The sequence below is a fragment of the Cervus canadensis genome, chromosome 22 (assembly GCF_019320065.1).
Source record: "Cervus canadensis isolate Bull #8, Minnesota chromosome 22, ASM1932006v1, whole genome shotgun sequence".
Taxonomy (NCBI): domain Eukaryota; kingdom Metazoa; phylum Chordata; class Mammalia; order Artiodactyla; family Cervidae; genus Cervus; species Cervus canadensis.
The window spans coordinates 16,795,479-16,811,811 of NC_057407.1; the positions used below are offsets into that span (position 1 = coordinate 16,795,479).

The window sequence follows — 16,333 nt, forward strand, 5'->3', positions numbered from 1 at the left end:
ATACAGGAGAATACTTTGTACTCGTTGTACAATTTTTTATAAATCTGAAATTATTTCAAAATAATAAGTTTTTAAGGAATGGCCTGGTTGGACATTTTTTCATCTAATTGACAAAGTATTTTTTAATTAGTTGCTTGCTCAAAATTTTTTCTAGAGGGTTATTTTCTATGTCTATTTCACTAATACACTGCTTGATCTTAAAGGTCTTGTGGTGGTCCCCAGTCTCTTAACAGACTGACTCTGTCTAGTTATGAACCTGATCTTCTCCTCACTCTTTCTCTTTCCTCTCTCCCTAGGTGATTTCACCTAGTCTCATGACCATAAATATAAGTTATATATGTTGATGTGTTTTAAATCTTTGTCTCTAGAACTCAGTTCTTTCTGAAATATTCAGCATAATCAAAAGACATCCCTTGATCTCCTAGTTTCTAATCAGATTAGAAAATAGATCAGAAACTCAGTTTTCTGACCTGAGTCTCAGCCATCTCAATAAATAGCACCAATTACCCCATAATATATATATATATATATATATATATATATATATATATATATATATACACATATATTTGACGCTTACAACTGGAATATACATTCTTCCTTCAGCAAAGAGATACCGATTTTTCTAAGTGAAACCAAACCACATGCTTCAAAATGTCTTTTGAAAACTTCCTACTTTAGGTCCCCACTATAATCTCTTCATACTTCTGTTACAATATTTGTTGTATTTAACTGAATATAATTATTTACATTTTTTAATTCAACAAGCATTTATTGAGTATCCACTATTGGTACTCAATAACATAGTTGTTAAAGACACAAAGATGTTCAAGCAGAAGCAATTCCTAGCCTCAAAACTAGAAAATAGAGCACTGTAATGCATAAAAAGATCAAGGGAATATCTAAAACAATGCGCTAAGTAAAATAATAAAAATAAGCAGTGTATTAACATAATAGGAGCAAATAAGTCATCTATCCAAACCCATTGGAATAGGGTAGACTTCCTGGAGATGATAACTGAGCTGAAGTAGAGACAGCCAGGTAAAAGGCAGCATGGATGGTGAGAGGATGTGCCAGGCAAAAGCAGTGTGGTGAGAAATGATATATTTCCCCAAGGATGAATAAGCCAGTCCGTGTTGGTGAAGCATAGGACATGATAGAGAGCGTGGCAAGAGGAGAGCCAAGAGAATAGGTGGGAGTCACATTACAGAAAGGTTTGCATGCAAATTAATTCTATACGTTACGGGAAGCCATTGATGGCTGCTATAGTCAAGGCAAAAGATGGAGGCCCAATCTAAGGCTAGGGCAAGAAGAGGACTAATTGGAAAAAATATTCATAGCATTCAGAGACTAATTATATGGCAGGTGGGCAGTGGGAAAGGTGGAAAAAGAAGTTAAGACACTGGTGCTTCAAGCATGAGTGACTGGATAAATAGTGATAATTAGAATAAAGAATAAAGAGGAATCAGTTTCTTCTAAGAAACTGATTAGTTCATTTTTTCTGACATGTTGAATTTGAGGTATTTGTGCATCAAAATCTATGGGAGTCATCAAAATAAAAAAGGTACTTGAAATCAGAAAAGAAGAGAATCATCGAGGAAGATTCAAGGAAAGAATAGCAAGCCACAGTCAGACAAGGAAGAGAAACCCATGAAGATGACAGAGAAACAATATTTAGAGAACCAGAAAAATAAGTATAAGGGCATTTTAAAGAAACAAATATTGAGCAGTGTCAAAAGTCAGCTAGAATTGTCACTATTTCTTTTTTAGCCATTCTAATGGGTATGTAGTGATTAACTTGTCATAATTTTAATTTACATTTCCCTAATAGTTAATGCTATTGAGCATTTGGTGTGCTTATTTGCCATCCATATATCCTCTTTGGTAAAATGTCTATCCATGTCTTTTATTCATTTTCTAATTGGATTATTTTTATACTGTTGAGTTTTGAGAGTTCTTAAATATTTTAAATTCAAATCCTTTGTTGGATATGTGATTTGTCAAAAAGTTACTGCAGTATGTAGCATGTTTTTTTCATCTTCTTAACAGTCTTTCACGTAGAATAGTTTTTAATTTTGATGACAGATGTTGATGTTGTTTTAGTCACTAAGCCGTGTTCAGCTCTGCAACCCCATGGACTGTAGCCCGCCAGGTTCCTCTGTCCATGGAATTCTCCAGGCAAGAACACTGGAGTGGGTTGCCATTTTCTTCTCCATGATGACATATAATTTAGTGGTTTTTCCATGGATTGTGCTATTTAAAACTGAGGTATAGTTGATTTACAATATATATTAATTTCAGATGTACAACATAATGATTAAAATTTTTATAGATTACACTCCATTTAAAGTTTTTAACAAAATATTAGCAATATTCCCTGTGCTGTACAATGTATCCTTATAGCTTTTTTATACACAGTACTTTGTACATCTTACCTTATCTACCCTTATCTACCCCTATCTTGCTCCTCCTCCCTTTCCTTTCCCCACTGGCAACCACTAGTTTGTTCTCTGTATCTGTTTCTGTTTTGTTATGTTCCTTCATTTGTTTTATTTCTTTAGATTGCACATGTAAGTGAAAACATACAATATTTATCTTTCTCTGCTTGACTTATTTCACTTGGTGTTGTAAAAGGAAATTTTTCATTCTTTTACATGGCTATCATAAATAATACTATTGTGAACATTAGAGTGCATTTATCTTTTTGACTTAGTGTTTTGTTTTCTCTACCTATATACTCAGAAATGGAATTGCTGGGTCATATGGTAGTTCTATTTTTAGTTTTTTGAAGAACCGTCACAGTTTCCCATAGTGGCCACACCAATTTATGTTCCTACCAGCAGTGTACAAATGTTCCCTTTTCTCTACATCCTCACCAACATTGGTTGGTTGTGGTCTTTTTAATGACAGCCATTCTGACAGGTATGATGTGATATCTCATTGTGGTTTTCATTTATATTTCTCTGATGAGTGAATAATGAACAAATGTTGAGCATGTTTTCATGTGCCTATTGGCCATCTGTATCTCTTCTTTGGAAAAAAACATCTATTCAGGTCTTCTGCCCATTTTTTAATCAGGTTTTTTAAAATATTTGTTTATTTGGTGGCATCAGGTCTTAGCTGTGGCATGCGGGCTTAGTTGCCCCACTGCATGTGGGAGTTAGTTCTTGGCCCTGGGATTGAACTCATGTTCCCTGCATTGGAAAGCAGATTCTTAACCACTGGACCAGCAGGGAAGTCCCAGGCTGTTTGTTTTTTTGATATCGAGTTGTATGAGCTGTTTATATACATTATCAGTCATATAATTTGCAAATATTTTATCCCATTCAGTAGGAATATTTCATTTTGTTGATGGTTTTGCTGTGTAAAAGTTTTTAAGTTTAATTAGGACCTATTTGTTAATTTTTGCTTTTGCTTTCTTTGCCTTAAAAGATAGATCCTAAACATCCTATTGATGTTATTTATGTTAATGAGTGTTCTGCCTATATTATCTTCTAGGAGTTTTATGGTTTCCAGTCTTACATTTAGGTCCTTAATATGAACTGTGTTTTTGATGTCATGTCTAAGAATTCTTTGCCTACTCCTAGATATTCTTCTAAAAGTTTTCTTAATAGTTCTGTTTTACATTTAAATCTATGATCAATTTTTAGTTAATTTTTGTTCAAGGTGCAAAGTTTAGGCTGAGGTTTGAAGGTTTTTGTCGTTTATTTCTGTTATTGTTTTTTTTAATGAGTGTCCAATTGCTCCACTCCATTTGTTGAAAAGATTATCCTTTTTCCATTGAACTGATTTTTTGCACTTGTGTCAGAAACAATTGTTTATAGCTGTGTGTGTCTATTTCTGAGTCATCTATTCTGTTACACTGATAACAGGTATTCAATTATGTAAAAATAAAAGGTTTTAACAAGTTACCTGGAGGTCTAGGGAGAGAAATATTGGAAAAACATCCTTTCGTTTGGCAACTAGTGGTCATTAGTGAAATCAGTGATGAAGTGGTGAAGTTCCTAGAAGCCAGATTGCCAAGAGCAGTGGCGTTAAGCGTGAATGATTATTTTATACCCAGCTACCTACTTTGGATTGTAAGTCAGTAAAGGCAAAAACTGTAGAGGAAAAAATGAGGATGCTAAACACATACACCCAAAAATAACTTGTCATTCACCCAGCCTCACATTAAATATTTATAAATGTTTTGGGGTTGTTTTTACTAGAGTTCTTAAACCTAGTAAAGGGACAGATCCACAGCCAAAGTCTCTAGAAAAGTTGGGAGGCACAGGGAGGAGAAGAAAACTTTAAAAGACAGAAAAACTTGGAATAGCTAAAATGAGGTTCTTCCAAAGATATGCAGTTGGTAGAAAAGTACCCTTAGTCCTCTATCCCAAGAGGGAAATTTAAGGGATTTAGAAAGCCTGCAGCCACATTTTGGAATATGCTTCATATATTCCTCTTTTGTGTAACCAGCTCCATAACTTTCCATATCCTTTACTGCTAAATAAATTTTACTTGTTATCACCTTTCCAACAAGCACATCACGGTTCCACTTTGTCACCCATGCAGTCAGTGTCTTTTTTTTTTAATTTCTATCATCTAGCATATGTAGCACACAACAGATTCTAAATAAGCAGACATCCTTACATCAGTATCAGCACGATAAAAATGGAAATGCATTTCCTTTATTACTACCACTTTGAATATTTTTTTCTTTGGGATAAGAACAAAAAAAATATTTACAATTAATCCTCAAATAATGAATGGCAACAGGAATGTAACTTGTAAAACCTGCATTGTCTCATGACATGCTTGTTCTCCTAGGCAGAGGAAATAATCTGCTTCTAAATTTCTTCTCTAGGATGGAATATAGCAGGTGGTCTTAGAAGGAACTACTTTGTAACAGTTTGAACATTTTCAAAACAAGAAATATAAAAAATTCAACTCACTCCTTTCTTTTTAATTTCACTGGTCATCTGTCAAAAGCAAACAAATAAGATATAATTAAATCAAGAAAGTTTTTAAAATAATTTTACTATTTTTAATAAAAGTATAAAGTTTTAAATATATGCATTATTCTTTAAAAACACTAGTTATATTGAGATCGACTTAAAACAATAGTTAAAATAGTATATCATTACAGTTTTTAAAGAGAAAATATAAACCTACAGTTGGAGGATAATCTGGCTCTGGTGATGGAGATGTTCTTTTACCCAGTGTTCTGTCTAAACTCCTTTTGGCTCCTTCAATTCTGAAATTTACAGTTAGAAAAATGTATGACTCTCTTGAATATAACATTAAGATATATTAAAACATTATTATTTGAATATTTTTTCAATTATACTTGAGAGATATTCAAGAGTTCTTTATCTTACTTAAATTTCTATAAAAAATAAATCTTAATTACCATTATCAATGAGTCCTTAATTTTCATATTATTCATGTGTAATATAAAAGGAGACTATAAATAATAGCCCATAATTTTCATTTATAACATCACAATTTTTAAGTTAATCTGATATGGGCCCTTATATGTATTATCTCTATTCAAACGTCACCCTGTCAGAGATTTCCCTTACCCTTTATACTAAGTAGCACGTCCTTCACTATCCATCCCTTTTATCCTCACTTTCCCTGCTTCATACTACTTAGCACCATTTGATGTATTATGTGTTTTATTGTTATGTGTACTATTCATTCCCTTATCCTCAATACCCAGAATAGTATTTGCACATAATCAGTCAGTTCAGTCGCTCAGTCATGTCCGACTCTCTGCGATCCCATGGAATGCAGCACGTCAGGCCTCCCTGTCCCATCACCAACTCCTGGAGTTTACTCAAACTCATGTCCGTTGAATCGGTGATGCCTTCCAACCATCTCATCCTCTGTCATCCCCTTCTCCTCCTGCCTTCAATCTTTCCCAGCATCAGGGTCTTTTCAAATGAGTCAGTTCTTTGCATCAGGTGGTCAAAATATTGGAGTTTCAGCTTCAGCATCAGTCCTTCCAGTGAATATTCAGGACTGATTTCCTTTAGATTTGACTGGTTGGATCTCCTTGCAGTCCAAGGGACTCTCAAGAGTCTTCTCTAACACTACAGTTCAAAAGCATCAATTCTTCGGTGCTCAGCTTTCTTTATAATCCAGTCTCACATCCATAGATGATTACTGGAAAAACTAGAGCATTGACTAGACAGACCTTTGTTGGCAAAGTAATGTCTCTGCTTTTTAATATGCTGTCTAGGTTGGTCATAACTTTTCTTCCAAGGAACAAGCATCTTTTAATTTCATGGCTGTGGTCTAACCATCTGCAGTGATTTGGGAGCCCCCAAAAATAGTCTGTAGCTATTTCCCCATCTATTTGCCATGAAGTGATGGAACCAGATGCCATGATCTTAGTTTTCTGAATGTTGAGCTTTAAGCCAACTTTTTCACTCTCCCCTTTCACTTTCATCAAGAGGCTCTTTAGTTCTTCCTTGCTTTCTGCCATGAGGGTGGTGTCATCTGCATATCTGAGGTTATTGATATTTCTCCTGGCAACCTTGATTCCAGTTTGTGCTTCATCCAGCCTGGCTTTTTGCGTGATATACTCTGCATGTAAGTTAAATATGCAGGGTGACAATATACAGCCTTGACGTACTCCTTTCCCTATTTGGAACTAGTCTGTTGCTTCATGTCCAGTTCTAACTGTTGCTTCCTGACCTGCATACAGATTCCTCAGGAAGCAGGTCTGGTATTCCCATCTCTTGAAGAATTTTCCACAGTTTATTGTGATCCACACAGTCAAAGGCTTTGGCAGAGTCAACAAAACAGAAGTAGATGTTTTTCTGGAACTCTCTTGCTTTTTCAATGATTCAATGGATGTCGGCAATTTGATCTCTGATTCCTCTGCCTTTTCTAAATCCAGCTTGAATATCTGGAAGTTCACAGTTCGTGAACTGCTGAAGCCTGGCTTGGAGAATTTTGAGCAATACTTTGCTAGCATGTGAGGTGAGTGCAATTGTGCAGTAGTTTGAACATTCTCTGGCATTGCCTTTCTTTGGGATTGGAATGAAAACTGACTTTTTCCAGTCCGGTGGCCATTGCTGAGTTTTCCAAATTTGCTGGCATATTGAGTGTAACACTTTCACAACATCATCTTTTAGGATTTGAAATAGCTCAACTGGAATTCCATCACCTCCACTAGCTTTGTTTGGAGTGATGCTTCCTAAGGCCTACTTGACTTCGCATTCCAGGATGTCTTGTTCTAAGTGAGTGATCATACCATCGTGATTATCTGGGTCATTAAGATCTTTTTTGTATAGATCTTTTGTGTATTCTTACCACCTTTTCTTAATATCTTCTGCTTCTGTTAGGTCCCTACCATTTCTGTCCTTCATTGTGCCCATCTTTGCATGGAACATTCCCTTTGTAGTTCTAATTTTCTTGAAGAGAGCTCTCGTCTTTCCCATTCTATTGTCTTCCTCTATTTCTTTGCACTGATCACTGAGGAAGGCTTTCTTATCTCTCCTTGCTATTCTTTGGAACTCTGCATTCAAATGGACATATCTTTCCTTTTCTCCTTTGCCTTTTGCTTCTCTTCTTTTCACAGCTATTTGTAAGGCCTCTCAGACAACCGTTTTTTTTTTTTTTTTTTTTTTTTTTTTTTTTTTTTATATGGAACGCTTCACGAATTTGCGTGTCATCCTTGCGCAGGGGCCATGCTAATCTTCTCTGCATCGCTCCAACTTTAGTATATGTGCTGCCGAAGCGAGCACTATGTGCTGCCGAAGCGAGCACCCGTTTTGCCTTTTTGCATTTCTTTTTCTTGGAGATGGTCTTGATCCCTGGCACATAATAGGTGCTCAATAAACAGTTTTGAATGTAATAATTTATTATTCATAAAATATAACTTCTTTAAATGAAATTATATTATCATATAATCCATTCATCTGTCACCAAATAGATACTTACTGAATGTTTATATATGCAAGATATCCTACTAGGCCTTATTAAAATATTGCAGTGAGAAATTTCAAGAAATTTACAAGCTGAAAGGGTGGGAGGATAAAATCAGGACACCATATAAAAAGTATGGGCGGGGGGGGAGGTATGAGACACTGATGGTTCAGAGGAGGGACAAGTTCACTCTACCAGAAGGCATCTCTGAGGGTTATGTGAACCAGTTAGCATTTGCTATAAGCTTGAAATGAAGAAGAGGATCATAGGTGATGCAGTTTTCTTGGGCAGGTAGATCTGAGCAGACAAAGACCCTAAGAAACAGGGAGACAAGGCATCAATCAAAGGCAAAAGCTGAGAATAAGGAGTTGTCCAATCTGCCCAGAAGTTATGGAACAGATGAAGATAAGTTTGCAGAAGTGGATTGGAATATCTAGCTAAGAGTATCAAATAGCAAGCTTTTTAATTTAGTAGGCAATGGGGAGTTACTGAGATTTTCTTTTAAAGCATCAGAACATATTTAGGAAGACAAATCTGCCAGTTTATAAAGGCTAAATACACTAGAAGAGAGGGCCAAAGCAGAAAGTATACGAGGAAAAGAAAAGAGACCCAAGTAAGAAGACTGGGGGATGTCAAGCATGACAGGGATGATGAAGAACAATTCAAGATGGCAGAGCAGTCATGGTCAGAGGCAAAAGGAGAACCAGAAATTGAAGGAAAGGGTGACCACCAGAACCACATAAGCCGAAACTAGTAAACGCCATAGACAAATATCTGTTCTGTTCACGGCTCTATCCACACCACTTAGTGTCCATCAAGGTCAATAAATACCTGTTGAATGGATGATCAGAATAGTGGATTTGGGAAAGATTCCACATGTCTAGTTCAGTACCTTATTTGCTGTGTGAATACTCTCAAAAATATCAAACTGTACCCCAGGATGATTGAAGGGAGATGATATTCATCATTTTCTAAGGTAGCCCAACTTATTGCCATATTCTTAGAAACAAATTTCTTGTATTTAGCTGTATGCTTTTAACTTCTATACTCTGGAGCTATATATACAAAAAAAAAATCACATTCCTCTTCTATATTACCCCTCCCAAACTTAGCGATACCTATTCAGTTCCTTTGACCATTCCTGTCAATAAGTTACCATTTATGATGAGTTTATCACATCCTAGGCATTGGCTTCATTGACTGTGCTAAAGACTTTAACTGTGTGGATCACCACTAACTATGGAAAATTCTTAAAGAGATGGGAATACCAGACCACCATACCTGCCTCCTGAGAAACCTGTATACAGATCAAGAAGCAACAGTTAAAACCAGACATGGAACAAAGGACTGGGTCAAAACTGGGAAAGGAGTACATCAAGGCTGTATATCGTCACCCTGATTATTTAACTTATATACAGAGTATATCATGTGAAATGCCAGGTTGGATAAATCACAAGCTGGAACCAAGACTTCTGAGAGAAATATCAACAACCTCAGATACGCAGATGATACTACTCTCATGGCAGAAAGTGAAGAGGAACTAAAGAGTGTCTTGATGAGGGTGAAAGAGGTGAGTGAAAAAGATGGCTTAAAACTCAACACATTAAGAAAACTAATATCATGGCATCCAGTCCCATCACTTCATGGCAAATAGATGGGGAAAAAGTAGAAACAGTGACAGATTTCATTTTCTTGGGCTCCAAAATCACTGCAGACAGTGACTGCAGCCATGAAATTAAAAGACGCTTGCTCCTTGGAAAAAGAGCTATGACAAACCTAGACAGCATATTAAATAGCAGAGGCATCACTTTGCTGACAGAGGTCTGTATAGTCAAAGCTATGGTTTTTCCAGTAGTCATGTACAGATGTGACAGTTGGACCATAAAGAAGTCTGTGTGCTGAAGAATTGATGCTTTCAAATTTTGGTGCTGGAGAAGACTCCTGAGAGTTCCTAGGACAGAAAGGAGATCAAACCAGTCAATCCTAAATGCAATCAACCCTGATTATTCACTGGAAGGACTGATGCTGAAGCTGAAGCTCCAATACTTTGGTCACCTGATGTGAAGAGCCGACTCACTGGAAAAGACTCTGATGCTGGGAAAGATTGAAGGCAAAAGAAGAAGGTGGCAGAGGATGAGATGGTTAGACAGCATCACCGACTCATGAATTTGAGCAAACTTGGAGGCAGTGAAGGACAGGGAAGCCTGGCGTGCTGCAGTCTGTGGGGCCGCAAAAAGTCGGACACAACCTAACGACTGAACAACAACAGACCCTGATTTAAGATCTTTATAAGAGTGGATTTCATTTAACTCTCACAGAAACCCTATAAGACAACCACTATATTCCCATCTTACAGATAGGGAGAATAAGAAAAGTAAAGTTACTGACTTGCCAAATTTACATTGCTAATAAGCTGCGGAGATGGGATATGAATTCAGGCCTGTCTAATGCCAGAGTCTATACTCTTCCCCACTAAACAAGTCAGTTCCCTTCAAATTAGGCAGTTTCAAGACTTCTCACTCTCCTCAGTAGCTATGATGGTTTATCAATGTCCCTCTTAAAATATAAGCCAAGAATTCAAGATGTTGCTTGACCAGTGCAGAGTGAAAATTTTTCTCTTCCACATTCTAGACATTCTTCATTTATTAAAACAGTGTAAGACTGAATTAGATTTCTTGAGTAGCTTCATTTCCCTGTTGAGTCTTATGAAGCCTGACTAAATTAAATTCCAAAGGCTTTCTCACATGGAGTAGAAAACATACTTGGAATATCCTTCTTCCTATTTTCTTTGTTAATTGTCAAGGCCCAGGCCAGACTTCCCTTTATCTGTCACTATCTCCCTGAGCAGCCTTGCTCTCAGTAATCAATACTTTCAAGGAATTTGCCTTATCCTTTGATATGCCAGTTGGCACTAGCTACCTTGCACTGTAACAATCTCAACATAAATATGTCTAACTTCCTTGAGCTCTTTATATATAAATACCACTCTTTAATATAGCAATAATTTTCTGGAGTATGTTTTCTCCTTCTGCTATAAATAATCAATAAAAAAGAGCTGAGAAGAATACAAGAAGGAGCCTTTTCACTCCCTGTTTTTCCTTTTTGTGTTAACAATCAAGAGCAGATAAATAAAACTGGATTATTTCAAAGGACTGTGTGAGAGACTACGTGTGGTAAAGAAGAGAAAGGTTGGTCTGAATCAAGAGGGAGGCGGTGGCCAAGGAAGAAGTGGCTCATCCCTGGGAAATCTGGAAAGCTACAAAATAATTTTCTATCTTTGCTCAGTCAAGTGTTCCCAGGACCTGCTCCCAGCAGGGGACCCAGTTTTGCCCAGGTCTCCGTATATCCCATTTTATCCTGGAACTCTATCCACAGACCTCACCTGATTTCTACTCTCCCCAGGTCCCTGATACTCTAGTGCCACTGACAATCTGTCAGTTCCTAAAACACACTGCAATCATTCCCATTTCAGGGCTTTCATGCTTGCTATCCCCTTTGCTGGAGTGGTGTTCCCATGTTTATTTAAATGACAAGCTTCTTACTCTTAAAATCTCTAAATATCATGCCCACAGGAGTTACCTGCAATGTTCCTAGAAACACCTTCTCTATCCCACTGTTTTATTTCTTCACAGTATCTATCACCATCTAAAGGATTAATATAATCTTTTTATTTTTTGCTTTTATTGTGTTTACTATCTGCCGCCTCCCACCAGAATATAAGCTTCTGAAAAGACTACAGTCCTTTATGTTGTGTTCTCGATGGTCTTTCTAGTAACAAGCACAGTGTCTGTGAAACAGTAAATACTTAATATCTGTTAAACATATGTAAGAGAAATATGTATTATAGAAAGGGTTAAAGCTGCACAAAAAGGATTAGGAGAAGGATTTCCAGAGAAGGTAATTCAAAACCTAAGCCTTGAATAAACAGTATAAGTATTCAGGCAGAAAAATAATCTTCAGTGAATAAAATGTGAGGAAGCAACTGTGAAATTCTTTTTTCACTAAATGTAAAAAATATAATATATTTATGGAACTTCAAGTGGTTCAATATGACACTCTCGAGATTATGGAAGGTTCTGGAGCAAGAACAACATGTAACTCCTAAGGAACTCCTTTTTTCTCTAGTCTAAGTCTACTGAAACATTGATCAGAGTCTTAGACATGAAAGGGGTAAAAGGTATCTAACAAATCTATACTACCATTAATATACCTTATACATTTGGATTTAAATATGATTAGAAGGTTGACTGACTAATAAAAATGTAATTCTAAAGAAGTTATATGACTAATGCAGTGGTGGTTTAGTTGCTAAGTTGTGTTCAACTCTAGTACCATCGACTGTAGCCCACTCTTGCACCATGGACTGTAACCCACCAGGCTCCTCTGTCCGTGGGATTTTCCCGGCAAGAATACTGGAGTGAGTTGCCATGCCCTCCTCCAGGGGATCTTCCAGACCCAGGGATCAAACTTGAGCCTTCTGTGTCTCCTGTGCTGCAGGCAGATTCTTTATCTGTTGAACCATCAGGGAAGCCCCTAACTTATTTTAACTAGCAACAAAATGATCATAACAATAACAGAGAGAAAAACGTAGTCAGTTGTGAAAATATATATAAAGGAGGCAGACCAAAAAGGGAAAGAGAATTCAGAAGGATAAGCAGAAATCCACCAGAGAGAAATTCCCTGTTTTATATTTCAGTGTTAAGCTTAAATCTGACAGGTGAGTTCAACGACTTTTTCTTATTTATTCCCAGAGCCCAGCAGAGTCAGGTACCTAGGGAATTCTCAGTAAACGCTGAATTGACTCAACCATCCTTATCACAGCCTTTGGTAGCTGGTGCCTACATTAGATGTGTTTTTTGTTAGTTTGTTTTTTGGCTGCGCTGGGTCTTCGTTGCCATGCCCAAGTTTTCTCTAGTTGTGGTACGTGAGCTTCTAGTTGTGGTGGCTTCTCTTGTTAAAGAGAAGAGCTCGTGAGCTTCACTAGTTTTGGTGAGTGGGCTTAGTACTTGTGGCACACAGGCCTAGTTGCCCTGCAACATGTGAAATCTTCCCAGACGAGGGATCAAACCCATGTCCCCTGCATTGGCAGGCGAATTCTCAACCACTGGAAGACCAGGGAAATCCCTAAATTAGTTTTAATTTCCACTAAATTGGAGGGGAAAGGGCAGGATTTTAGACTCTATTTTCTTCTGTATAGAAAAAAATGTTAAGTACAAGTAGTTTCAACATTTTTTACTAAGTGTTTGCTCAAGGGCAATGCTATTTGTAGAGGCCCAGTTACTTGTTTTTACTTTCAGGGACCAATATGGTTATCATATATCATGAGGAGGAATAGTGTGGTGTTCAAAGTATGTGAACTCTAGGACTAGACTGTCTGGGTCCAAACCCAAGTTGTGAGGCCTTCGGGCAAGTTACTTCTCTGCGCCTCGGTTCACTCATCTACAAATAGCGGTAACAACAGTACCCATCTTATAGGGCTGTTGTGAGAAGTATAAGTAAAACAATAAAAACAATGCTTAGAATAAACACTGTAAGCGCTGTACAACATTCATGCTCATTACTATTACTTTTTCAATTGTTTTCCTAATTGAATTTGATGACGGTATTTTGCTCATGAACAACTGAAATAGTTAAGACGTTTTATGAGTGTGCACACACTGATTATTTCACTCAAATTCCAAACAAGGATTATTTACTAATATGCTACTTACACTAACTGATTAATTGTCTTCTGCTGCTCCTTGGATCTTCTGTAACTCAGCAACTTACTTTGTGCTGGTGTGTCAACACCTATGTCTTCAGAGGGACGAACAATGGGAGGTAACTTCAAGTTCAGAGCCTCTTTTTCTGCTGCAATGGCAGCTTTGTTTGGATCTGACATCTTGGTCCCCTAAAGATTAAAATACTCTGTACTGTGAAGAGAAAAAGTCCATAAAGTCATTATTGTAAAAGCTAGTCTTGATCTATTTATTACATATCTTACATATCACTATCAAAAGTTCTAGGTCTCTTTATATCTTCCTCCCAAGAATGGCAGCTGAGATAAATGGGTAGAGATTCCTGTTAGAGTCCCACCATTCCCTGCTGTAAAGAAATGAAGCTGTCACTTGCTGTGAGTGAGGGCTTCCTCATGGATGAAATTAGGGAACTGGATTAGATGCTCTCTAAATACCCTTACAGTTCTGAAATTTTGAGTTCAAATTTTCCCTAAAATGCAAATCACAACAACAAAATCCAGCAGTCGAGGTATAATCCCTTTCCCCCAAAAGCTGACACTTTACATCGTTAATATTTTTAAACATCAGTATTTTATCTTAGCTTTTCCTCCTTCCTAGAAAGCAACACTATGATCAAGCAAAACATAGGCATACTAAATGCCTAAGAAATCAGAAATGTCATATAAGTGCTGAACAATGAACTGTGATAGCAACTATATTTGCCGAGGATGCCCACAAAACTCGGGGAATCCTGCCTTGAAAAAGAGACGATTTGGGCGGGTATCCAATTCAAAATCTCCTGCCCTGGGAGGAGGGTGAAGAGAAAAGTTGAGGACAAGAAAGTACCTGTCTGATTGCTTTCACTTCTTCCGGCTGTTCGGGTAAGAGGGAAACGTTCAGAGAATTTCTCCAATGGTGAAAGGAAAAAAGAAAACGATGAGTGAAACGTCTGGAACCCCACAGGCTCCTGCCGAGCTGGGCAGTCGCCGCGTAGAAACAAAGTTGTCGCCATGGAAACCGTCGCGGTCGCAACTGGATAGAAGGGTAAATGTTGCCTGGAGAGGCAGTTGCTGAGCTGCGACAGATTAGGATTATCATAACAATAATTCATTACTCGAGTAAATGGAAGGTGGGTGAATGAGATTTTTTACTTAACTGCCTTCCCTTGGAAGGGGCGGTGGAATTGCTGGAAAACAGATTTATGTAAAACACTCACTGTCAAGGAGGAGCAAGTCTTCAAGTGTCCCATAGCGACTTCCCTGTAAATATTATAACTAATCAAGAATTTAATTTATCTTCTTTCTCTATTTGCTATTTGTTTAGACCGCACTTTTCCTTCAGGAAATTCTTGGCAGAAAAAGTGTGCACATTATTTGAATATGCGTGGAGAGAGAAACGTGAAACGTTGCTATTTGAGACTGCACAATGGATATTCCATCTAAGTGATGATAGCCTACACAAATACCATGAGGATAAATAAAATCGGTAGATGAATAAAATCTAGTGGTGTATTGATGGCATAGTCATTCAATAAATATTTGAGCATCTTCTATGTGCCAGTGAGCATGTAAAGAATTTCATTTTTTAAATGAGAGTACAGCCTATACTGGCACACAATAGTTCCTCTAAAAAGCATCATTTAAGTCAGTGAATGAACAAATTGAAATTCCTCAGACCTTGTAAAAGCAGCCTATCTTTTTGTAGAAAACAAAACACTTGGGTTTTTCTTGTCACAGTCTTTTTAAAAATTTTATAATGAAATATAGTTGATTTACAATGTTGTGTTAGTTTCAAGTGTACAGCAAACTGATTCAGTTATATATCTGTATATAGTCTTTTTTTAGATATTTTTCCATTATAGGTTATTAAAAGATAATGAGTACAGTTTCCTGTGCTATACAATAGGTCCTTGTTGGTTGTCTATTTTATATATAGTAAATGTGTATATTTTCATCAGACTCCTAATTCATCCTACCTCTTTACCTTTTGGTAAGCGTAAGTTTGTTTTCTGTATGTGAGAGTCTATTTCTATTTTGTTAAGTTCATTTGTATCATCTTTCAGATTCCACATACAAGCACTATCATATGATATATGTATTTTTTTTTTAACAAAAACTTGGTTAATTTCATGTGGTTTTTTAGTTGGGAAAGACTTTTTCTTTTTATCAGTATTGGTTTTATAATTATTCTTATTTATTTTGCTGCTCAGGGTTTTAGTTGGGGCATGCAGGATTTTTAGTTGCAGCATGCAGGATCCAGTTCTCTGACCAGGGATCAAACCCACTCCCTCTGCATTGGGAGCACAGAGTCTTAGCCACTAGACCATCAGGGAAGTCCCCTCTGTGATGGTTTTTTGACATGTCATCTGGTTAGGGTAAACTACAAGGACCGAAAGGAGGACAGTAGCCTTTTATATTCTGCACACACCTTCGTCCAGTTATTCAAACACTAATCTACTGCTGTGATGCAGAGATTTTCCAGATGTGATTCAAGTCCCTGACGTTACACGAGGGAGATTATGAGGGCCTCACTCAATCAGTGGAAGTTCTTTTAAAAACATTTAGACATGCCCTGAGTTAGACTCCAAACAGCAGCTTGGTCTACAATCACTCTCCCCTCTCTGGCTCTCCTCTTCCTGACAGCCTATCCCTACAGATCTTGGACTTGCTTCACTAGCCCCCAAAGTTGCATAAGCC

The 16,333-nt window shown here is 37.2% G+C and overlaps 1 protein-coding gene and 1 non-coding gene across 3 annotated transcripts in view; both read right to left on the bottom strand.

Moving 5' to 3' along the window:
- DNAH12 (dynein axonemal heavy chain 12) overlaps positions 1–14,587 on the bottom strand; it is a 177,223-nt gene extending 162,636 nt beyond the window's left edge. The window contains exons 1-4 of one of the 2 annotated variants that reach the window (XM_043443266.1): positions 14,484–14,587; positions 13,632–13,832; positions 5,155–5,236; positions 4,935–4,961 (exon numbers count right to left, since the gene is read on the bottom strand). In XM_043443266.1, the coding sequence (XP_043299201.1) occupies positions 4,935–4,961; positions 5,155–5,236; positions 13,632–13,801 (279 nt within the window). In that variant the 5' untranslated portion in view covers positions 13,802–13,832; positions 14,484–14,587. Of the gene's footprint in view, positions 1–4,934; positions 4,962–5,154; positions 5,237–13,631; positions 13,835–14,483 lie in introns of those variants that run through there. The other variant, XM_043443267.1, reaches the window with a different exon arrangement.
- Positions 7,633–7,739, bottom strand: LOC122425193. The gene has a single exon (XR_006264743.1). It is a non-coding gene; the product is annotated as a U6 spliceosomal RNA (small nuclear RNA).
- Positions 14,588–16,333: the final 1,746 nt, after the last annotated feature.